The sequence below is a fragment of the Aureobasidium subglaciale genome (genome assembly GCF_000721755.1).
Source record: "Aureobasidium subglaciale EXF-2481 unplaced genomic scaffold scaffold_17, whole genome shotgun sequence".
In the NCBI taxonomy this organism is placed as follows: Eukaryota; Fungi; Ascomycota; class Dothideomycetes; order Dothideales; family Saccotheciaceae; genus Aureobasidium; species Aureobasidium subglaciale.
The window spans coordinates 166,720-189,857 of record NW_013566978.1 but is presented as its reverse complement, the minus strand read 5'-3'; the positions used below and the strand labels follow the sequence as shown (position 1 = coordinate 189,857).

General features: G+C 50.5%; 10 protein-coding genes across 10 annotated transcripts; 2 read left to right on the top strand and 8 right to left on the bottom strand.

The window, feature by feature from the left end:
• Window positions 1–202: 202 nt before the first annotated feature.
• On the bottom strand, window positions 203–2,378 carry AUEXF2481DRAFT_67741 (uncharacterized protein; the record flags this gene model as incomplete). Its single annotated transcript, XM_013486416.1, has 3 exons — window positions 203–369; window positions 432–2,210; window positions 2,264–2,378. The coding sequence occupies 3 exons, from the start codon at window positions 2,376–2,378 to the stop codon at window positions 203–205; spliced, it is 2,061 nt and encodes a 686-aa protein (XP_013341870.1).
• A 321-nt stretch (window positions 2,379–2,699) lies between these two features.
• AUEXF2481DRAFT_42019 (glycosyltransferase family 34 protein) lies at window positions 2,700–4,497 on the bottom strand. Its single transcript, XM_013486355.1, has 3 exons — window positions 4,223–4,497; window positions 3,718–4,091; window positions 2,700–3,661 (listed from the first exon to the last, which is right to left on the bottom strand). Exons 1-3 carry the CDS (start codon window positions 4,244–4,246, stop codon window positions 2,995–2,997), a joined length of 1,065 nt encoding a protein of 354 aa, XP_013341809.1. The 5' UTR covers window positions 4,247–4,497; the 3' UTR covers window positions 2,700–2,994.
• A 608-nt stretch (window positions 4,498–5,105) lies between these two features.
• Window positions 5,106–5,745, bottom strand: AUEXF2481DRAFT_6824 (uncharacterized protein; the record flags this gene model as incomplete). Its single annotated transcript, XM_013486265.1, has 3 exons — window positions 5,106–5,187; window positions 5,244–5,348; window positions 5,414–5,745. 3 exons carry the CDS (start codon window positions 5,743–5,745, stop codon window positions 5,106–5,108), a joined length of 519 nt encoding a protein of 172 aa, XP_013341719.1.
• A 4,020-nt stretch (window positions 5,746–9,765) lies between these two features.
• AUEXF2481DRAFT_31320 (uncharacterized protein) lies at window positions 9,766–10,086 on the bottom strand (the record flags this gene model as incomplete). Its single annotated transcript, XM_013486305.1, has 1 exon — window positions 9,766–10,086. One exon carries the CDS (start codon window positions 10,084–10,086, stop codon window positions 9,766–9,768), a length of 321 nt encoding a protein of 106 aa, XP_013341759.1.
• A 371-nt stretch (window positions 10,087–10,457) lies between these two features.
• AUEXF2481DRAFT_42014 (uncharacterized protein) lies at window positions 10,458–12,266 on the top strand. Its single transcript, XM_013486354.1, has 5 exons — window positions 10,458–11,140; window positions 11,197–11,299; window positions 11,353–11,763; window positions 11,818–11,938; window positions 11,993–12,266. Exons 1-5 carry the CDS (start codon window positions 10,843–10,845, stop codon window positions 12,140–12,142), a joined length of 1,083 nt encoding a protein of 360 aa, XP_013341808.1. The 5' UTR covers window positions 10,458–10,842; the 3' UTR covers window positions 12,143–12,266.
• Window positions 12,267–12,569: 303 nt separating this feature from the next.
• Window positions 12,570–13,107, bottom strand: AUEXF2481DRAFT_6822 (uncharacterized protein; the record flags this gene model as incomplete). The annotated part of the gene is made up of 2 exons (XM_013486264.1): window positions 12,570–12,776; window positions 12,835–13,107. The coding sequence occupies 2 exons, from the start codon at window positions 13,105–13,107 to the stop codon at window positions 12,570–12,572; spliced, it is 480 nt and encodes a 159-aa protein (XP_013341718.1).
• Window positions 13,108–13,839: 732 nt separating this feature from the next.
• AUEXF2481DRAFT_31317 (uncharacterized protein) lies at window positions 13,840–16,143 on the bottom strand (the record flags this gene model as incomplete). Its single annotated transcript, XM_013486304.1, has 5 exons — window positions 13,840–13,970; window positions 14,070–14,660; window positions 14,714–14,957; window positions 15,006–15,133; window positions 15,186–16,143. 5 exons carry the CDS (start codon window positions 16,141–16,143, stop codon window positions 13,840–13,842), a joined length of 2,052 nt encoding a protein of 683 aa, XP_013341758.1.
• Window positions 16,144–16,524: 381 nt separating this feature from the next.
• AUEXF2481DRAFT_334636 (uncharacterized protein) lies at window positions 16,525–18,083 on the bottom strand. Its single transcript, XM_013486438.1, has 3 exons — window positions 17,439–18,083; window positions 16,936–17,379; window positions 16,525–16,882 (listed from the first exon to the last, which is right to left on the bottom strand). The coding sequence occupies exons 1-2, from the start codon at window positions 17,825–17,827 to the stop codon at window positions 16,959–16,961; spliced, it is 810 nt and encodes a 269-aa protein (XP_013341892.1). The 5' UTR covers window positions 17,828–18,083; the 3' UTR covers window positions 16,525–16,882; window positions 16,936–16,958.
• A 998-nt stretch (window positions 18,084–19,081) lies between these two features.
• AUEXF2481DRAFT_6819 (glycoside hydrolase family 18 protein) lies at window positions 19,082–20,933 on the top strand (the record flags this gene model as incomplete). Its single annotated transcript, XM_013486263.1, has 2 exons — window positions 19,082–19,104; window positions 19,313–20,933. The coding sequence occupies 2 exons, from the start codon at window positions 19,082–19,084 to the stop codon at window positions 20,931–20,933; spliced, it is 1,644 nt and encodes a 547-aa protein (XP_013341717.1).
• Window positions 20,934–21,496: 563 nt separating this feature from the next.
• AUEXF2481DRAFT_334297 (uncharacterized protein) lies at window positions 21,497–22,644 on the bottom strand. The gene is made up of 2 exons (XM_013486437.1): window positions 22,275–22,644; window positions 21,497–22,216 (listed from the first exon to the last, which is right to left on the bottom strand). Exons 1-2 carry the CDS (start codon window positions 22,464–22,466, stop codon window positions 21,596–21,598), a joined length of 813 nt encoding a protein of 270 aa, XP_013341891.1. The 5' UTR covers window positions 22,467–22,644; the 3' UTR covers window positions 21,497–21,595.
• Window positions 22,645–23,138: the final 494 nt, after the last annotated feature.

Here is a 23,138-nt window from a genome sequence, read left to right as displayed (position 1 = left end):
TAGACGAATTCACGAATGTTCCTTCTTGATTAAATTAAGGGGGGAAAAAAAAAGAAAACTTGCATAGCTGCTGCTGAGTTCTCTGCCATTTTCTACAAACAGGCGTGTGTAGCAAAGAAGAAGAAGCAGAAGAGAGAAACGCCGGTTGGGAATAGATGCTAGCAAAAAGGTATAGTAATTCTTACATCTTTCTTTCATTCTTCTACTCTTCGTCGGTGTCGGTATCAGTGTCCGTCTCACTCTCCGTTTCTTCCTCCTCATCAGTGCCACTCTCTTCATCACTATCGTCATCATTGCCCTTGAGTTTAGGGCTCGTGGCCTTCTTTGTAGCACTACCACGAAGAGTGGCCATTTGTCCTGCAATCGTGTCTGTGATGTCAAAGTCAGTAAGGGAACAATCTCTGTATATGTCACAAGGGGCGGAAACTGACCTTCTTCAGGTTCCGAAATATCCTCATCCTCCCATTCGGCTTCCTCGATCGAACTCGGGTCCTCGACGGCTAGGATAACATCTCTCTTGTCGTCAAAGCCAATATAACTGTCACATGCAAGATGCATCTGGAACTTGTATTGGGCGGGTTGAGGAGGAGCTTGGAACTGCATCTTGAGTGTCTGGACGTTAAAGGTAGGTTTGCCAGAAGCGTCCAGAATGGGCTTGTCGAAGGTAGTAAAGGTGAACGGGGGAACGGCAACCTTGCCTTGACGTGCGTCGGCGAGGAAGAGATGCCAGCGGGGAGAGTGGTCGCGGGAGAAGTGGGGTGCGTGGGCGAGAGGGGGTTGATGTTGCTTTTGCTCGGCGGGGTCAGGACGAGCGTTGGCCTTTGTGTCGGTCTCGTCGGGGTCAATGTCTTCGAGGTCTGAGGGGTGGATATCGGGAATGTTGCGGGTACCGGGAGGGATGAAGCGGGCCTTGACGACGAATTGGACGAGAGAGTTGGGGATAATGTGCTTCTCGCCGGTGACTTTGAAAAAGGTACGCTCGATGACGAGGCGAGGCAGCTGAGATGCGACACTGATGGCAGAGTCCAATTGAGGTCTCGAGAGACCGACTGATGTAGCAATCTCACGGCGACGGGCTTCGGAGAGGTCCATGAAGGCTTGAATGGTAAGATGGCTACGCTGGCCAACCTGCTCCTCGAGGGCCTTGACGACTTGCTCGTTGAAGTGGGGCAACTGAAGGAGAGGGGGTGATTCGGGAGCAACAGCTTGGATCAGGTTTTGCGAGGTGCGATAGGAAGCGAGGACGGGGTTGGTGAAGCCATATGCCAGACAAACGGAGACAAAGGCTTCGTTGAGAGTAAGAGCGGTAGGGGCGAGCTGGTACTTTTCGTCGTTCAGAGTCTGATCGTCGAGCTCAACACGAGCCAAGTAGGCCCAGAGGAGCGCAAGAGTCTTGCGACGCACAGTGTCGTCCATGTCCTGCAAAAAGCGACGGTCCTTCTCTGTCATGACGCGGGCTTCTTGGAGTAGACGCTTCTCGAGTTGTCCAGTTCCGGCATCTGCCTTATGGCCGTGAAGAAGGGCTTCGAATTCGGCACCTGCGCTGACCAAGTTGACAACGCCATGGTCGTCAATACGCTCGCTGAACTCCTTGAACATGTTCCCAGCGCTGTTGACCAGGATCTTCTCGCGTGTCACCTTTTGCGATCCGTACCACCAGCTTCCGACAAAGTATGGCAGCAAGATTCCCAACAGGGCGCCGTAGACCAGCAGAATGTACTTGCCGTTGCCGTCGGTGATCAAAAACTGGGGGAGGGCAATGCCGAAGCTGGTACTCTGCTTGCCATCCGGGTTGCCGTACTCGATGAAGTTTCTGCGCACATCCTCGTCCGTGAGAGCCTTGTATGCCTTGATAACCTCGACCCAACGCTCGTTGACTGAATCGGCGGTCTCGTTCTTTGCCGGATCGGGCACAGCCTTGTCCGGGTGCATGGTGACAGACAGTCTGCGGTAGCGGCTCTGGATCTGCTTCTCCGTGGACGACATGGGAACACCCAGAATCTCATAGGGATCCCAGATCTTGGGTGTGCTGCGCTGTGTGACAGCCATGAGGTAGACCATCAATGCAATTGTAGCCCATCCCACACCAGCAACCACCATGCGCTTCAGCTTGCGCTCCCTCCTCTTTTGCCGTCTCCTGTGTCCATCGATGAGGTCTGCATGTTCGGGTGTGTAGCTTGACTCGATTCGCGTCGCCGTGTTCTCGAGGTCTAGCTTGCAAGTAAGTACAGAGCTGGATTGGAGAAGATGGACAGCTACTTACCTTTGCTGGGCTTAAGAAGGGAGTATGTCACTGGTAGCGTGACTAGACCGGCTACAGTCACAAAGAAGAAAGGAAAGAACTGGCCCTGTTCGTCATAGTTGTACTCGGTCGACATGGCGGCGGCGCCTTTCTATTGTACGCGGGTCCGAGTCGTTCAAGCTGCCGAGTTGCTCTTGCTGGTGTATAGCTTGGGAAGTCAGACAGTCGAAATTTTGGTCAAACGCGCTGCGTCTTGACAAAAAGGTCACAAGAATAAAAATAAAGGAGGGTGCTCAGAGTTGGTGGAAGGTGGAGAGCACATGCAATTGGCGATTCGTGTCTTCTCCAAAGCCCGCCAAGGCCCATCACCTTCCATCAACCTCTACAGCTCCCTCTCTTATGAGCAGCTTGAGTCATCTTACAGTAATAATTTTGCTTCAAACCTTCCTGTGTGCTAAGCTCCGTCACACCCATCCACTTTCAACGGTCAGAGCAGAGCGACAGCTGAAGCAATGCATAGTCACATCCTATATGAAAGGATCTAACACAGGGAATCTAGATGTATACCGGTGCCGTCGCTCCGAAACGAAAAGGAGTTTGCCCTGAGATAGCTACAAGTGTGACAGTGCTTCGCACACGGGAAGGAGCGGTTCAGAATTGCGACTGTTGTTAGGGTATCTTGGCTGTCTAAAGACTTCTCCTCCATTACGCCTGCGCTCCAGGGAAATACATCATCAAGCAAAGCCAATCCGTTACTTGTTCTCATACAATGCATTGAGCAGACGGTCGTAAGCACCTCTCATCACCACCTCATTGTCCGTTTCAAATTCCAGAGCAAATCGTAGGCGTCTCGCAGATTCCTTGATCGCATCATGGCCCTTTTCCTTCTCCCTCGCCTCCTTGAGAATCCTGCGCGAGTCTCTCATTCTCTTCCAGAATGCTTGTACCTGCTCTTCGTACGGCGTCTGCTCCAGAGGTAGTTCGTGCGGATTGACCTTGCTCGTCACGTTACCCAGGTACTTGTCCATTCTAGCCCATTTGTCTCCACCAAGATCGAGGAGGTGCACCATCAGGCCGCCTGCTTCGCCTTCGTACGTCTTGTTTGAGTCGAATGCATTGTACCAAATGCGAGGCTGGTAGGTTACTCTGTTCCGGAATCTCTGACTCTCCATGATCTGCTCCAGCGCAGCGTGATCTTTGTTCAACGAGACGTGATGCTTTCTGTCTGTGAGCGGCACTGCAAGTACTTGTATCAGGAATTCTAGAGACCATGTGTCGACCCTCAAGAAGAAAACACCACCATTGAAGTAACCATTGTCATCATGGGTTGCAATCAGATTGATTTCTTCTTCAAGTGGAGGTACAAAGAGCTCCAGTGGAACCTGCTGATTCAGAACCAGAGTATCTGGATCGACCCAGCTGCTCATGTCAGTTCACACTGTTGCGAAGCTAGGAATAAATTTGTCTGAACTTACGCGAGCCATTGCATACGCTCGTCCCACGGCTTGTTCAATTCTTCCACGAGAACGGACATGAGATAGGCGGGCTTGGCCAGAAAGCTTGCATGAATTCGTTGTCGTAGAACCTGCATCTGATATCCATGCAGAGCGTTGTGTCGTTCATGAGTTGCGATGGCCCCTTCGTAGAGATAATTTGGTTCGCCGAAAAGTGCCGTTACTTTCTTGATGCGAATGGCTTGAGCAGAGCCATGTTTCCTGCCCACAGCTCCTCCGAACTTGTGTCCACGAATTGAGAGCGGAATGTCATGTATGCTATGGGTCGTCTGTAGCGATTGCAGCAGCGTCACCACTCCGAGTGAGATGAGAACAACCAGAAGTATCAAACGACACTATCACGCATCGTCAGTTGACAAGCCTTGCAAATCGAGTGCTCCATGGGATGTGTACTGGTCCTGCTGTCAGCAATGCTGTGTGATAGATCTCGATATAGAATGTGATCACGACAGTGCATCTGCTTACCCTGGGCTCCCGCTCCTCCATACATCGTCCGTGCTTGCGGCATATCGCGACTATCCAAAGTATGTCTTCGAGGTCTCCCCAGATGAGAGAAAGCTCAATGGAGAAGGTGAGAAGGAAGAAATGATCGGACGATATCTTTCTGCCCTGTTTGCGTGGCACAGCATTTTAGCGAAGGAAAGCACCATCGCTTCTCTTCAGCAATCATTTTCGGGAACCGTCGCCCCTATCGAGCGCTCCTCGTAGGCCTTGGCAACGCTTCGTTGTTCAAAGCTGGCGACCTCGTGGGGCAGCTTTCAAGACTTGAGAAAGCGGCTGGCTGTGAAGCCTATCTAGTTGATGAACTACGTGCTTATGGCCCCTGAACCTAATCGTGCAATGCCCATTCTGGTAATTCTCTAGAAGCTCAAAGCTGGGCCCACCTCCTCTATCGTGGTATTCAGCTTCCAATAGTCGCAGTGGGCATGCAGGCAATATATGGCCCGCTCAGGGGCAGAGCAGAGTGGATATGGGAGCGCGCTCAAGGTCTTGGGTGTGAGAGAATATTAAGGATATAAATTGGTGGTACAAGAAGTTAACAGATAAAGGTGATGCGAGGAGTAGCCAGCCTATAGGCTCGTCTAGCATCTCAATCTAAGTGCATGAATTGCGCCCTTGCCGGCTCTCGGTCCTTGCCTTGACCATCATAAACTCCGAGATGCTGAAAGGGAAAAGTACACCGAAGATCGATAACATACGCCTCGAAAGTGACCATGCGCCGATGATCCTGCAACTGCCCATTCGAGCAAATCCCTCCCATGCCGATGGTAATCCAGATTTGCCGATACGCCGTATGTCGAATGCCGCTAATTGAAGACAAATGTTGAGAAAGTGAAAGGTCGTAGTCATTACTTCACATTGCGGCTCTTGCCCTTCTTGGACGGAGCTGCAGATGTGATTTTGCTGGTCTGTATCAGTTCGCCAATGTATCTGATCGAAAGTTAGCTTAAATTCTCAGAGAAAACCATAGTGAGAGGAATGTTTACGATTGAAGGAACTTGTTACCGCCTTCGAGCTTTTCGTGTTCGATCTTGACAGCCTCGACACGGTCGACGATGGCCATCAGGCTGGCTCTCAAGGCTTGTGCTTGTCTGTGGGGAAATGTTGTTAGAATGACAAAACCACGCATATGCAGGGGTTTGAAGGTGAAACGTACTCGATGAGGTTTCGTCGTGCATCCTCTCCCAGTTTCTCAATGACCTCGCTTGTCCGTCTGGGGCTCATGCTTCGAACATCATCAGGCTCATATTCTTCTTCGCCAGGTGCCATCTCGACACGTGGACTGTCTCTTGGAATGATCATGGTGCCACTGCTTTTACGACTTCCGAGTCTGGGTCTTTGTGCGTCTAGGCGACCGCGAGTAGGTATGTCGTTGTCGGATGACGTAGTTGAGAGTGGCGGGGAGTAAGATGGATTTGACGGAGGCTCGCTTAGTGCCTCGATAGGTGCAGAGTCGACGGTGTAATGTGCGTATGCAAGCGATGTCATATTGTGGTGAGGAAATCGTGAATGGTAGACAATGTCTGACTCTTGACGCTCAACGGCGGGTAGAAGTCCAGACGGTAGCCAGGATGACAAGAGTGACGACAAGTAATGGTGGACACAGCGGTGTGTAATGTTTGATTAGATGGGGGTGTGATGGCGGATTTCGGAGAGACGGCGGCGCTAAGAGAGTGTTCGCAGCGCTTGAAACACCATGTCTTCCTGGAGAGAGATAGTTGGGAAAGTTGTGTGTTGACCGGGATGGTCTGAGAAGAAGCGTCGCAGTCGGTAGAGGCCGAAAGATGGACAAGGAGGAAAGTGGAACTGTCAAAAGACGGCTTGAGTAGAAAAGACAATTGGATGTGCCCCAGGACCAAGAGCTGCTTGCACATCGCTCGGCTAGCTGCTTGACCAGACCCTCTTCAACACCGTCATAAAGGCGGGTCCGTGAACCATTTTAGCGCCAAATCCGTCTTCTCCCTTGCCCGCGTCCAACTCTACCCATCTGGTCCAGTCAGATGAACATAATCAACGGCCGTCAGCTGATTGCGGAAATTCGCAATTCCCTGTGCCAATGGCTGCCGCGTAGTCGTCGACTTCCAACTTCTGTATAACATGAACGACACCTTTGTGTCGGCGGCCGCGCCGAGAGGCAAAGAGTTTAGGGGCGCGCTGATGCTGATCTGCCATCCTACGCAGTAACATCCGATAATGATCTACTCTCCCTGAGCGCACCAATTGCAACACCACCCCAACCCGCCTCCCTCTGATTCATGCTCCCCGCGGCCGACTGTCTGCCCTTTTCCAAAAGAGTTTTTTCAAACCTGAATCTATCATCGTCTTCCCGTGTCATGTTTGCCTCTAGTTGTCTGCGTGAACAAAGGCCACGACACAGGATCGCCCATCAGTCCTCTGACCGACCCACGCCGAGTGAGGACCGCCTTGTGAGCTTCATTGCCCTCGTTGATACAACTCCACTCTTCCGGACACAATTTGTGTGCTGCCGGCTTGGCCGTCTCCTCGCCGAATCCCGCAGATATTGATAAATGCGACTCGCAAGATTGATCCAATCAAGTGCATCTTGGCTATGCGCTCTTACAAAGGTTTTCTGTTTCACTCGTGCATGGTAAGCCGGCCTTCTCAAGGGTCTTGTTGAATGCCATCACTTACCGGCGCTTCGAAACATCGTCACCACGCTGATGCGCCCACACATTGGCCGACAACCTTCTTCTGTCGCATCAGTTTCGCCGAAGAAAGCTATTCCGCACGTATGCCAAGCTCGAATTTACTGTAACCGTCACGGTTTGCTGCAACCACGTTCCTCGTTCAAGTTTGCCATGCCGATCACACCTCTCGAGAGTCTCGTTTTGGTCTTAATATGCTCCGCGTTTCCGCCGTCCGTCTCCGTTTCGCGCCGAGAAGAGGACTGTAGACATGACTCGTCTTCAGATTCTCATTGTCACTTTTCACCGCTACGCCACTGCACCGGGCTGTCTTTCCGCTGTGAAAAAAGTCTCTCATCCGCTCTGTGTTGATCATCATCTGTTGCAGCGAACACCTGTTTACAAGAGCGTAGGGTAGACTCTGTACACGGACTTTGATCCGACTATCGTTGCCGGACTCGAACTCTGGTAGAACTCATGTCACTGGGCATCAGTCGTGTCCGCCGCATGATCGGACAGGACCATGACCATCCTCCAAATTTGCTTGTCGTCAAGACAACAGAACGACTATCAAGGAAGTATTCCAGAACAACTGAACGGTCAAGCAAGTACGATAATGTGTCATGGTGACGCATGCAGAAGCCGGCTTGTGGCCGTTCGACGCCATGCGGTGCCCATCTGGCCAGACTCAGAGTTGGTAAACGGTCGCCATGCTTTCCACGCGCAAGGCTGGCAGCCGAGACACACTTGCGACGATGGTCTTGAGCCTCTTCTCTTGGGAGACACCTCGCTATGACAATTACATGTCAGATTGCCACTGTCAAACAAGAGAATGCAGTCCTCGTCCTCGTCATCATTGACATTTCCGGGTTGGTGAAGTCTACTCTTCGGGTCAAGACGAGAGCCTTGACGCTTCGGGCAGGGAGTGACAACAACTGCGATACAGCTGACACCATCCCCTAAAGCGCGCGTTCCGTATTCTGAGCCTTCCCCACGGATATATATCCGTGTCGGGTACAAGCACTACCGCTCTCAAGGCGGAAGCTCGCAAGATGATGTCGACATTTCATGTTCTTAATAATGTACCTCGGGAGCCAAAGCTCCAAGCTCTCACTCCAGCTCATCTACAGACTGTGCTTTCTTGCTTCGTCGGATCCAGTATCAAGGCGACCATAAACCAAGTTGATACACGAATTCGACAGTCCCTGAAATACGAATGCGCGACATTGCCATCTCCACCATGCCAACCCTTAAACCTCTGATCGAGATCTGTGTTGTGAGATGTTGACGGCCTAAGATCATCACAAGATGACCATCTCGTACACAAATAACCACACAACACGAGGCCCTCCTGGTGCCGAAGCACAAGCATCGTTGCGGAAGCACGCGCGCTCGATCTGACTGTGGCTGAAGAAGCCTCCCCCAGAGGAGCACGCACCTCGTAACGAGGACCGTGTACAGTTCTGGTTGTATGAAAACAGGACATATCTGTGGCTGTGCCCACGAGACGAATGCTTGTTGTTTGAAGCACGAGCACCACAAGACACGGTAAGATCGTAGGTCGCGCGTGTGACTATTCCAAGATATCTGGTTCTCAGTAAGTCATGAAGCTGGCATCTGAACTGCATCCCCAGCTTTCCCATCGGGCGCAGCCAGCCCGAGCAGAGCCGCACAAGTCCAAATTTCCCATTCGGAACCCCTGAAACAAAATACCCGGGATCACGATCGCCTTCACACTCTAACTTGGAAGGGAGCAGAACCTCGATACTGTCAGTTGGCAAGAAGGGCTGACGCGTAACAATATTCGCTTTCACGTCTATCCAAGAAAAGAAAGCTTGTGCTTTGGGAGCAATCTAGAAAGTTTCCATTCTCGGTGTGGCTGTTCAGGATATTGACGATGGTCGTTATATCGTGCGGGAGAGATTTTGGAACAGGGCACTGCTGTCTCAATGGTTTGAGAACACTCTATTCGGTAGGTCATATCTGATAGAAACGAGCAACTCTAGGCAGTATGAAGATTCTATTCTGACAAAGAGTGTGCGTGGTTGAAATGATGCCACATATCCAAACTCGACTGTTTTGCTTGCGAACATCAATACGTCTGATCAACAGCAACCTGACACCGGAATATCAGTCCTGAGCAAGTAGAGACCTTCCAACAATGCTCTATGTCGCCAAAAAAAACCCCTCGGGATACAGATTTTACACCTTTTTAAAACAACTGTCCGTTGTAGTACAGGGTTATCCCCTCAGCAACCATGTAACGGCCCCCAGCACAGCTGCCTGCCACCCCGTTATTACCATCCTTCGTCCTTCTACGATACAGACAGTGCCCAACCAGTAAGCTAGCAGCTATGTAGAACCCGTGGACAAGGCTTCCGCGAGCCTTGGGTCATCGACCAAGGCCACGTACTTGCGAGTTTGCCACCGACGGTGAGGCTGAGCTTGAAAAGCTCGTCGCCACCCCTCGTGGTGACGCTCGGAGGGAGTTACACCTCATGACTCCTCGGTGGCGAGAGCTGTTTGTTCATGTGATGAACTTTCCACGCTGCGCTGGAACCTCTTCTTGGACTTCAGCAAGTCCAAACTTGGAGCCGTAGCTCGTGATGTTGATTGCCTCGTGACATAGCAGTAGCCGTTGCAAACGGAGCTGGCACCTTATTTCCATGCTCAAATCATCATTCGCATCGCGGCAGCTAGGCAAAGATATGCCACGATGTCGCAGTCACATCCATTATGTTGGGTAGGGATCGCTATGCCTCAGGTTCGTAACTCTTATGCTGAGCATCATCTTCGTGATTCGTAATCTGGTCTACGCAGCGATAGTCGTTGGTCGTGTAATATTATAATCGTGGAACGTAAATCATGGATCTTCGTAATCAACGCCATCAAACAAATCCAGGACCACTTGAAGCATCAAAGGGCAAAGATCCCCAGACTCGTCGCCTTCGCCTGCTCCGTAGTACTGGGTATGGCGTACTTCATGTTGCTCGTTTTTGCAATTTTGTATGTTTTCGGTAGTAGTCTGAGTGTTGTTGCGCAGGTCGCACGAGTGGATTTCGTTGTTGTTCATAGCATGCACCGGCATGTCTGGAGCTGAGAGTAGTGGGACGGCGAGTGCTTGATGATGAGTTTTTTTGTTGGCTCTGAGTCTTGTGCGACGCCTGTTATGTAGCTTTCCCATATTCAAACAAAGGATGTGACGAGATGAATAGAGATAGCCAGGGAAGAAAAGAAAAGGAAAGAAGTTGAGGACAGAGACTCTAGGAAGAGAGTGATCATGGTCATGCTTACTACCTCATGCTTTATACTCATAGAATACCTTCGCAAACAGCGTTTTACAGTCATGCCGAAATCGCTTGTCGCCACCGGAGTGGAAGCCTACAGAAATTCTTTGGGCCGCATCAAACCATTTGACAGGTCATCCCACGTTACGAGATGGCACGGAAGAGAAGGTGAGTCATCCGAGATGCTCTTGGGGTCTCCAGAGCCGCACAGACCACCTAGATCATTCTGGCGATTTCTACTATCAATACGCCGATTCGTTTAGCGACTGCTGCCTCTGGAGATGTCGTTGATAGAGTTATCAGGGTCTTTGGTTGGTGGCGGTCATCGTGGCGTCTGTCAGACTCGTGTCTGATATTGTCTGATGGATGATGGGTGTAGTAACGCCATCATTGCTGCCTCTGCCTCGACGTTGGTCGAGTCATGCTGTCGAGATCATAGACCACCGAGTTCACCCGTCAATGACAAGCTAGATGGGAGATAGGAAACGTAGTATGGGTTCAGGATCTATATTGAATGCTTTCCAAAGATGGTTGTTGATGGATGCGAATAGAGTCGCGACTCCAGTCCCAAGACTTTTGACGACAACTTCTCCAGCATCTCTCAGACCAAAAAAATAAATACAAATCTCCGTCATCACCAAAAACTCACAAGAATGGCGCCAACCACTGCGAAACTTCTCGCCTCATCAGGACTATCGCTGCCTACCGATACATATATTTACTCATTGGCCCGCACAGCAAGCCTTTGTGCCGCAATATCATCTGACGATTCACTTCGCTACTTCGATCCTACAAACCTCTCGCTTGTGCATAAGGTATCAAATGCACACCGAGGAATCACATGTCTAAAGACGACTTCGGATGGCAAAGGATTGATCACAGCGGGCCGAGATGGCACGGTCAGATGTTGGGATGAGAGGGCGAAGTCTGCTGGCGTGCAGATGACTGATCGTAGGTGCTGCCTGATTCTCATATGCGAACATTCTTCTGATGACTCTTTTCATTAGCTCGTGGAGCTGGCATCTCTGCGTTGGCGTGTCGTGATACGTTCATTGCTGCTGGTACCGAGAGCACCAAGGAGGGATTGGGTGATGTTAGCGTTCTTTTGTGGTAGGTTGCTGATTGCATACGATGATGATGACATTCTGTTAAGCTTGTTACAGGGACACACGAAACGCTTCTCAGCCATTGCAGGCATACACGGAGAGCCACACTGATACAGTGACCCAAGTGGCTTTCCACCCAACACAACAGCAAACACTGCTCTCAGGATCCACAGATGGCCTGGTATCGCTATTTGACACTACAATTTCGGACGAGGATGATGCTCTGGTCCAAGTGCTCAACCACTGTGGTGCCATCCACTGCGCCGGTTTCCTCAACGCCGAAGAGGTATACGCCGTGAGCACAGATGAGCAACTCTCAGTCTACACCCTAGGCAAACCTACAGACTCCGACGAAGCCACTCTACCAGTAACAGCCTTTGGAGATGTCAGAGAACAGCTGAAGAGCAGTTATGTGATTGACGTGTTCCCCAACTCACCTTCAGCCTACATCGCTACTGGAGATACTGCGTAAGTAAAAAAAAAGGGTCCCAACTTCCACGCACCATAACTCACATTTCATAGATCATCACGCCTCACCCTAGTCCCACTAAACCCAAGCTGGTCCTTCGACATGTCAGGTACCATGGATTTCCCCGGCGCTCACGGCGACGAAATCGTTCGCGACTTCCTAATCGACAACCACGTAAGTCATTGCCACCTGCTTTGTAAATAGCTCAATATTGATCCACAGGTACAGAACCAAAGAGTCATTACTTGCGGAGAAGATGGTCAAGTTCGTCTTTGGGCGCAAGAGGCACAAGCTCCTGTAGCAGAAGCAGATGCCATGGATGTTGACAGGAAGAAGAAGCGCAAGGATAAGAAAAAGGACAGGTTCAAGCCTTACTAGATCTTGCATGGCCTGCTCTTCAATATGCAGTCTTGTCCCACAATAAGAGTTCCTCATAAGGAACAGCTACCACATATGCTTCTCCGTGCGACAAATTGATCCATCAGTCAAGCAAGAAACCGTGATGAAATCTCAACTTCATATGATGCAACTTGAAAGTTGGTGAACTTGGTCACAACTGCTTGTCGTGTTTCACGTTTTGAATCTTGAATTTTGGTCAGTGTGATGAAGATTACTGTTGATGGTCAAGTTCTATATCATCAATACACTGGAGTCCTTCTAGCCCATCTTGCGTCCAACTCCAGACAGCAAAACAAAGCTCAGCTAACACGCGGTCTCAAATTCCTTCCATCTCTCAATCTGTCACTCTGCTTTCCTCCTTCCACCTTTTTCCTCCTCCCCTCATTCGGCAATATCATTCTGTCCATCACCATGATCCTAATAGCCACTTTACATGTTCCCACAATGACGCGCTGTGGTAGTCGTCTTCTTCTTGTGTGCTTCTCTTTGTGAGATCTGCGGTTTGCTCGGTGGTGTTGAAGATGGTCATCTCGATGTGAGGAACGGGTGCCTCGGTCATGAGAGTGGTTGCTGTGGGTGCAGTAGCGGTTGCGACGTCTCCACTAGCTATGCCCTGTGCCAGAGAAGTGATGACAACATCAATAGGACCTAGAGTAGCTAGCTGAAGCAACAGTGGTAGAAGTGCCACACAAATCCAACATTTCAACATCGGTAAGATTGTCATCTTCGAGATCCGTCATCTCATCAACGTCAAGAGCAGCAATCTCAGCGCGTCTAGCAAGAGCATTAAACTTGGCGTTGGTCAAGACTAGAGTAGGAACGGCAGCGGTGGTGGGTGTGCTGATGGCGAGGGCTGTAGAGCCGAAGACGACAGGAGTTGTCATGGTAGTTCCAGCTGTGTCCTGGAAAACAGCAAAAGAGGTGGCGATTTTTGACAACTTCATCTTGAAAAGTGGTAGTAGTGTTTGATTGTTTGATAAGAAGAGATTGTTCGCTCAGTTGGTTGATTGGTCGGTCAGAAGGTAGATATTCTGGTCGAGTCGAATGTTTCTTGTGATGTGAGAAGAAAGAAATGATCTAGAAGACGAAGGCTTTATATCCTAGACAAGCATGAGTAATCTTCGATCGTGACTGTTCTATGACTATACCATTTCTAGGAGTCAACAAAGTTGAGTCACTCGTCGCATGGTATCAGGCTCTGTATACAGCTTCTCGGACAACTCTCGAATTTGAGAACGCCACCACCGGCCACACTGCCTTCTCGATTTCCTCCCAGACATTCACTTCCATATCATTCATAAGCCGTACGGTCAAGGTTGATCCCCGGTGGTGTCCAGAATATTTGCCCGAGACCTATTATGCTTTCTCAAATTAGCTCACGGTTTGTTGTCTAGTTCATCGAACTTGTCAACTTCGACTTGAGACCGGCATGAGTCAACACTGAAGAACTATCAGCGTAGGATCTTGATGAATGTCGAGTGGTTGATTGAAAGTGAGTTGTGTGTTATGTCCTGACATGTACAAGGAAGAAATTGACAAGGGGCATGCACAGTGACCCTCCAATGAAAACAGAATGGGTAGTTCCCACTATCCCCCTTACTCCGGCCAATGCGTAGCGGCATCCTCACGCCAAGTGAAAATCGAATAGATGCAAGTTCTCCAAACCATCATGCGCCTTATTGTAGACAGTCCTTTCGTACATTGACAAACGCGCCAGGCCCGCCATCCGTACTCAGCATGTCTACTAAAACCTCTGCTTGAGCAACGACCTTTTCCAGAGCGGCGGACGAGGGCTTGCCGAGAGAAACTGTATGTAGTTAGTATGCCATCAACAAAGAAGAGAGGACGAGTCACTTGCCTAGTATCGCGCTGTTGACCTCTTCAGCAATTTCCATGCGACCTTTACCCTCCATGAGCCCGCCTACGATAGATTCCCGCGCATCTTGATAGGCAATCAGAGCAAAGGTATCATCCAAAGCTTTCTTGACAGCAGGTCGGGGGTCGCTACTAAACTCAGCTTTCAACTCTTGACCAAATTCCAGTGCGTCAATGAGCAGTTGCTCACTGTCCCAGCGGGAGTATAGAGGCTTGAAGTCGCCGGTCGCTGTATCCATGGGGTCGTTCTTCCCAGCATCACCGTTCGCACCACCGTCGAAGCGTAATCCAGGGTTGAACGGCGATGGGACGGGAATCGGTGGTATGATTGGCGCATGCGATTCTCGATGTAATTGGTCGTCAAGCTCCATCTGCTGATCGAGTGAAGTGCCGTTGGAGTGCGACGATTTACGAGGCATCTTGCCGGCTGCTTTCGGAGCAATGGGCGCCGAATCTGTGGTTGAGAGGTCGTTTACTCGGCATATCATCTCGATGAACTTGCGACACCGTAGCTTGAAGTAGACGTCTCTATTCTCATCTCGTTTCAGAACGTGAGGGTAAAGGGCGGTCATCCACGATAGTGCAGTGTCAATGTTGCCTTCGAGAATGGCAGAGCGTATGTCTGTGAGATGATTAGCATGGAGCAATATCCCGAGCGACACAGAGAACACGTACGTTGTCGACTCAAAGCATGGATGTCTTGCGAAGGATCGAAGAGTGAGACGCCATCACTTTCCAAGTGTAGAGGCTTTCTTTCCTCCTGGACTTCTCTGTGAAAAGCTCGAGCGGTTTCGGTATAGCCATCATGAGCCAGATATTGCGCTACGAGTTCCTGAACCAATAGTGTCTCGTCGTGGTTGGTGTCCAGCGTATCTGCAGACGTCTTGTTGATATCTTCTTTCACCCTATTCCTCTGACGCTAGACCGAGTTAGTAAAAATGACATCAAATTAGACCAATACGCTCACCTCCATCATGGAGTCGATATCGAAAACGAACGGATCGCTGCCGAAATTTACTCGAAGGTGTTCGTTGTTCTTCTTCATGCCCACGGAAGGATACAGCTTGTCGCCTTTTACGTTATGAAATGCTTCTCCTAACACGAAGCATTAGTAGTGAGACGAAGCGGAAAGAGGAGAAGCACAAACCTAAGAAGACGCCGTTTTTGGTGAAGAAAGCGCTGCCGGTCTCGAAGTTGACACCACAGCCCACAACGTCCCAGGCAGCAAACTTGGGACCATATGGCTTTCCACTAGCAGTGCAAGAGAAACTGAAGCCGTCATCACCGTGGTAGGCCCACGACTCGGGTTCCCATCCTGGTAATCGGTTGAGGCTAGCTTTTGGGCCGGAGAAACCAATGCCAATCAAACTGGAAGATAGCCAGTCAGTATGTTGGGTATCCAAAGTGGCTAGAGGAGCGTACCCTTCCTTTCCTCTAGACAAGACAGTGACCTCGAAGTAGTATATGCCAACCTCTTTCGGCATGAAATGGTCACTTCGTATGGCGGCAGCCTCATCGCTGGTCTTGGTAGAGCCTGTGAACTTGACTTCTGTACCTCCAGCGGACAGCTCGAGCCCAGGCCATTTGTCTATGTCGCTCCAACACGTAGGCAGCTTCTTCGGACCGCCTGTTCTGAGTGGATTGCGAGCAATATAATCCTGAATGATGTCCTTCCTCGATCTGTGAATGGTGGCACTGCCGATGTTCGCAGAAAGATCCTGAGGCGTCGAGGCAGGCTGAGGATGGCGGCGCGATTGGTCAAAGTCGGCGGCTTCTAGATTGTGTTGAGTCTCGAGCCTCTCGACGTGGCGCGAAGAGCGAAGATATGAAGGGCGGATGAACAGCGGGGGAGATGGCGGGGCATCCTGGTCGTGTATCTTTGTGGAAAGATAAGGTCTATTAGACCAGGAGTCTTGTGATTTGCTTGAAGCCATGTTATTGCGCGTCGGAGGGTCGTCTTCAGGGTGGAGAAGGTGGGAGAGGGCGCCGAAGCGAGCGGGTGACGAGTGGGAAGCCACGCCGGCAGCGACTGAAGCGTACGACGATGATGAGAGAGGTTGGTTCAGGCGGCGATAAGATGATGGATGTGGATAAGGATTGGTCATAATGGAGTGTGAGGAAGTCAGCGAAGAGTCGAGGTCGTGCGGTGCTGCGGAGCTGCGGTGCTGCGATGGTGTCGAGTCGATGTTGCAGCTGTCGAGGTGATCAAGGTAGTTTCATCCGACGAGCAATCATGACGCTTCTGTTGGCATTCTGTCCACGTCTTTGCTTGGGATCGATGCACAATCTTCCAGCCTGCTATCTACGGGATTTGACACAGCTTGCTTGACCGTGTGTCTGGTGGAATGGCAGCGTCGAGGAACAATGGCCCTCTCTTGCTTGCTACAGCTTGTCAATGCCCGACACAGACCACAGACCACAGACGACTGATACCCGCCAGACATGACGCTCCGTCCGTCTCCGCCAATCCGCCAATCCGCCAAGCCCGATCGTCGAGCTCCTGACAATTATCACATGCGACCACCCGAATGACCTGCTAAATCTCCTTCTGACTTTAGTAACGTCAAGTATATCAACGTCTTTTTATATTGAACGCTGTATTTTGAACAAAAATCATCAGAGCCCCACCCAGATCCCGCCTAGGCTTACACATCATCAGCGCTATCGCGTTATCCTCTGTACTAGATATCGCCATGCTGATGCTCGACAAAAACAAATGAAATATAGACTGCTGACTTGTGCGAATGCCGGTGACCTGCCATGCGGGCTTGGTCATCAATGTACATGCACATTGTAGTACATGGTAGTATTGGGTATCATTTCATGTTGTGTAGAAGAAGAAAACTATGGCGTATTAGCGATTGAAGTAGATGAGCTACTTGGCCGTATTGACTCACAAATTTGTATCATGTTGACTTGTTTATGCCTCGATAGCTGGAGCTGCTGCGGGAGAGCTCTCGAGGGCATTCTCCTGCTTGGCCCCTTCTCCAGCATTGCTCCTCTCACTGGGGATAACACTGCTTCTGCTTTCTAGTCTGGCATGTTCGGCGTTGCTGCTGGACGAGTTCTCGCTCTTGACATCTCCGCTGAATGAGGAATTGTCCTTGAGTGGTGCTGCCCATGATCCCACAGTCCATGCAACACCAGATATGCTTTTGAGTTGGATACCCTTGCGCTCCCATCTACGACAGGGCTTGCCGGATCTGTCAAGAGCGCGGAGGCCAGCGTTGATTGCGCCGGTGTTGGCTTTAGGGCCTAGCTTGTGGGTAGCGATGGGTGCCACGCCGCCGAACGGGCCCTTCTTTGTGCCGTCGGCAGTTCTATCAATGGTTCCGTCAGCCCTGGTTCGTGTGTCAGTATACAAAAGGAAGGACGAGGCGTCGGGCCAAGTGTGACATACAAGCGAGGCTTCTTCTTGGGGCCGGGCTTTCCTCTAGGCTTAGCATTAGGACCAGCCTCAGCCTGAGCTGCAGTTCTCTTTGTGCCAGGTTTAGGTCCAGGAACACCCTTTCTCTTGCCGTTGGTTGCTGGTGGAGGAGCTAGCGAGTTGTTGTCTGTGGCAGCGGCATCGTTGCCAGGGGCTGGCGTGCCATTTGCCTCGGAAGCATCAGGTGCAGGTGCGTTGATGATTGGGGTTGAGGCGGGTGCGGGAGAGGCAGTGGGTGAAGGTTCAGAGATGTCTTCGGACAGCGGGCTGAACTTCTTCAGCAGATGGGGAGCTAAACGAAGGACGACGGTCTTGTTAGGCTTCGCTTTAGCTGATCCTTTTGGCACTGGAGTGGTAGCCATTGTGGATGATGTGGAAGGTGGGTCGGGGAGCGGCGACTTGGATTGCGCCCGTCGTCGGTCGTGTGGCTGGCTTTGTCTCTTTGACTTAGTGTGGTGGATGCGTCGCAGGCTTTACGGAATGTGGGAGGGATTTGGTTGTTGGCGATGGTATATCAGGAAATCGAAGGGTGATGATGGATGTGTGAGCGAGATTGATGAGTAGAGGGGGAAGGGATATAGAGTGCAAGGCACTTTGACTCTGTTGTGCGCTGAGCCAACATTTTGCCGTGTGTGAGGCGTTGCCCTTGGTCTCTCGAGTGAAGGTCGCGCGCTCATTCTGTTTGGGAAGGAAAGCCAGAGCGTTCCTTTGTCCAGCCCCCCACCCAATCAGGAAGCACCTACTCCCTCCCAGCTCTCTACCAAGCATCAATATTATTATTATTCCATCGATCATCAGGCAAGATGGATCAGATTCTATTGTCACAGCTGCTGCATAAATATTACAACTGCCTTCTATACATGATCACTTGTACATGACATGCGCTCCTTGGTTTTCCTTCGCGCTGCACCCGCGCGTCTTTGTTCTAACTTCCCGTACGGCTACGCGAATCACACCCTTCGATAGCTTCCTTCAATTTGACATCCGCGCTTCCGGGTGCCAAAGGGGGCTATCTGTCCTCAATCCACCTCGTCTCTCGTCACACAGGCCTCCCAACAGGAACTCCTCCTTTGCCAGAACTCAAAACATGTCTCTTTACACGGTCCGCCAAGATTGCGACTTGTCACACAAACCTCACGGTAGGCGGCAAGGTATACATGATCGAATATCGTCGGGCGCTTTGGGAATTCACCAACACTCGGCTTCCTCCCTGTGTGCGAAATACTGTCACACATGTAGCTGCCTCAAGGCACAATACTTTTTACATTAAAGCGATGTCGTCGAGACATTTCGTGTCAACGACTTCCTGCACTAGGCTTATCGATTTGAGATATTACTGTGCCTTCATACAGCTTGTTGTTGCCCTGCTTTGATCTTTGTGAAGAAAGGGTGTGACAGTGTTCTGCACACGGGGAGGTTGGAATCTGTTTTCAACAGCCTCCCCGTTTTCGGGTCAGCAATGTAAAATTCCTTCTGTCACCCGACACTTTTCTTTCATGGCATGATCCACCGCTCCCTCCACTTTACGCGATTACACGCGACGCGGTCCAGGAATGTCATCCATCAACTTTCTTCACGTCCTCACTCGTTACAGTATACTGCATTTCTGCGTGACCATGCCTGCTCTCCTTGGTCCCAGGTAAGTGAACTCATTCTTCGACAGCCTCCTGTCTTTTGAAGATTATCTGGGCGTGATGGATATATACCTTTCGCTATGGCCTCCATGAGGTAGGTTGACAACTAAAGTCATTCACTATCATGCTCTCTTTGACGATTTCTCGCACTCTTGTCTCACTCGTCTATATCGCTTGCACTGTGCAATCCTTGCACATACACCGTCCTTACAGACATGAGATCGATCGACGTGATGCCACAACGATTTCATTGAAGAGCACCCTTAGCTCAACACCGGACTCCGAAGCTGCAGAGCTGATAGCGACGGTCACCTCCGTTCAAGAAGGCTTGTCTGATTTGCCTCAAGATGTCTTTGAGTTCCTCAAGGCGATAGATGACCGCCTGCACGAGCAAGAAGCTCTGTTGGCAAGTTTGCTAGCTGTCTTTGCAGCAACCTCAGAGACATCATCATCAACCTCATTGGCCGTCATTAATGCGACATCAACCGACCTGGTGCTGCCTTCCAGTACGAGCGTCGAGATCTCGAATCTTGTGCCCATCGAGACGTCTTCCTCTGCACTCGCGGCAACTGGATGTCGTCGTGGTGGAGCTGGTCCACTCGTACCTTGCTCTTCGTCTTCAGAGCAAGTCTCTGAATCGAGCTCGATTACTCCTACATCTTCCCCCAGATCTCGAATTACCCGAACCTTGACGAGGACGACATACGTGCCAGTGTCGGTCACAACTTTCGCTCAGCCTGTGCCATTCACGAACACGACAAGATTCTCAGCACCATCGACGCCTGTGTTGCCCAATTCATCAATTCATAGTCCTCCAGATACTGAGAGTTCCGACACCAACGCGACCGCGACATCAGCAGACTCGCAAGCCATGGCAACCCTCAACTCTGTTCCATCACCCACAAGCACCAACTATGTCTTCAAGACCAGCCGACAGAACAACGTTGCCGTATACTACGGTCAAACACCAGACACGAAAACTGGCGACCTAATGCAACTATGCCAAAGCTCCAACGTCGACATCGTAGTCCTAGCCTTCGTAACCTCCTTCTTCACAAACGGAGGCTTCCCATCCGCCAGTTTCGGTCCCAGCTGCAAAGGCAGCACAGCCGCCCAACAACTCCACGCACCCGGTCTCCAAGACTGCACAGATCTCGCTCCAGAGATCGTCATTTGCCAACAACTAGGCAAACCCGTGCTGGTCAGCCTAGGTGGTTATTACAGTAATGTAACCTTCACCTCCGACACCGAAGCCATTCAACTCGCTCAAAATCTGTGGGATCTCTTCGGTACAGGTGATGGCTTAGATGCCTCTCTGCGACCTTTTGGAGGCATTGTAATCGATGGCTTTGATCTTGATAACGAAAGTCGGGACCAAACTTCCTATACGACTTTCGCGCGCGCTTTACGCACGTTATTCGACTCCGACGACAGCAAGCGGTACTACCTCTCCGCAGCACCCCAGTGCCCTCGTCCCGACGCCTCTGTTCCAGTCTCCACAATGGCACTTTGCGATTTCGTCTTTGTCCAATTCTACAACAATCCCTCTTGCGACCTCTCCTCTGCAGGCTTTGCAGATTCTTTTGCAAGTTGGAGTGACGACTTGGCTGCTGCGAATAATGAGACGAAGCTTTTTATTGGTGTGGGAGGCTTTGAAGGTGCTGGAAGTGGGTACGTGGAGGGTGCTGGGTTGGGGCATCAGGTTAGTCTTGCGAGACAATTGTATGTGGAGAATTTCGGTGGTGTTATGGTGTGGGATGGCGTTGAGGGAGGGGCGAATGTGGATGAGTATGGGAATGATTATTTGGTTTATGTAAAGGGAAGTTTGCAGTGAGGGGTTTTGAATGGAGGTAAGTTGAGTTTCATGAGAAGACTTTATGATTTATGAGATGAGAACCAAGAGTCTTTTCCATTGCAACATAATCACTGAATTTGATGCAGACATTGCATGTTAAGACAATATGGCTTGGATTGGGAATTGTCTAGTCTGAAGCCGTTCATCGTCTCGTGAACTTCGTACAGAGTCTTGCACAGGACATGTCAAGAGAAACTCCTGCGTCCATAGATTTGCTCGAAGCTTGCCCCCTTCTCCCCTTTGCTTCTTCCTCTCCTTCGTATCCTCTCCTCTTCCACCTCGAATTAGAAGTGCTGGTCGCAGTTCAGAAACATGTTTCTGAACGCGATGCATCAGTATGTCGTGTGTCGTGTGTCGCATCCTCAGAAGGGCGACACGAAAAGGGGGAGCATCAAGAGAGACCTGCAGTGTCACAAAAGGCCAGCTTATGCAACACAGCATAAAATGTCTCTCTCTCTCTCCCTGCATCTCGACCCCAGAATAAAGAAAACTAGAACAAAACCAAGGAATGACTTTGACAAGACAATAATCGATGGCAGATCGATGGATGGCGTAAGTCGTGCATGCATCGTAAAAAGAATTGTCGTAATGAACGTCGATAGCAACCTCAGAACTTTAGAGGCGTATTGGCGTACTTCCTCTCAGCGACGCACAATCATACCTTGCCGTCTCGTGGTCCTCGCACGATGCATCTTTTCATCCTCACTCTCAGACGAACAATCACTCCCATCATCATAATTACACACATCCCCGCCACAATCCAATTTCACACGATTGCCCGACCGTGTGATGCCAAAGCGATTGCAAGTACAACAACTAGCAGATGAAGACCTCGATGTCGCACTGGACGGTGATGAAGAGGCGCTGGAGCGTGAAGACGTGAGGGAAGGTACATCGCTACCTGAATCACTCTCGCTGTCAGAGTCTAATTGCGTGGTCTTGAGTCTAGTGGCGAGACGATCGATGGAGGAGGCGTTGTATTGTTCGCGGGCGATTGTGCGGGTTTCGTGTGGGCGGTTTGGACGGGGGCATTTGATTTGGGATGGTGAGAGGGAGCGGCCTTTGGGGATGTGTTCGCTTGTGCGGCGGGTGTGTTTACTGGTGTGGCTGCTTTGTGACTTTGAAGATGGCGCTGGTGCTGGACGAGGTGCTGGAGACTTGGCTGAGGGAATATCTAAGATATTAAGTTTGCGACCTGTAGTGGGCTCTGTTGTGGATTCGCGGGCTGGATCGTGGGAGACGTGGTAACCATCGATGATGTACTGTTTCGTTTGTTAGATCCGCTGCTTCGGATTACAAAAGAAGAAGAGAGTATCGTACGTAGTACCAATATCTCGAGCCAGGCTTCAGTGTCGAGCCCTGGAATCTGAAAGTGCCTTTCCAGCCGCCTTGTTTGGTCTGATCCTTGGAGAGAGGAAGTTGACTCTTGTAGCCATCCCATGAGCCGATCAGATGCACCGTCTTGCAGTTGGACGAAGTCCGGAGAGTAAAGTTCAGTTGTACGGCTGCCATTATTGTGGTGTTCCTGGTATTAATCTTGTTCTTTTCGGATATAAAGGTTGAAAATATGTGTACCGGGTACAATTGACAGTTTTGAGCAAGAAGAGCTGAGTATTAGTTTTGTGATTTTCTAGCCGACCAGCGACAGAAAAGATCAAAGTGAATAGAACAAAGTGTAATGGGAAAAACTGATTATGGTAGGGGATCGTGGTAGGGGCAAAAATAACTGGATAGTATGAGTTTCTGTGATTAGGAGCTCCAGGCTCGATAAGTGGGAAAGGGGATAATGGAAAAAAAGGGTAGAATAAAAAAAACTAATAGTCAGCTCCAGGCTTGACAGGACTCGCTGAAAGGAAGAAGAAGTCAATTCAAAGGGAGCGAACGTTATTATACTTATGCCAGTCACCGTCCCTTCCATCACACCGAGGACACAAGGCACACCACACACGCACATCATGCCGAATTGCGGAAAACATGACTGAAAGATGCACCGAACAAGGAAAAAGAGAAGGCGGGGCGGGAGCTTGCATAATCGTCGTTCTTGCACTATTGGAAAGCCGCATGTGTGACTGCACATCATTGGGATGTTCTTCGGTCGCAGCGCTTGGGAAGGAGTCCTGAATGGAAGACAAGTCGAGGGCGGTTGTGTGGTGTAGCTGATTGGATTCGAGGCTTCACGTGACG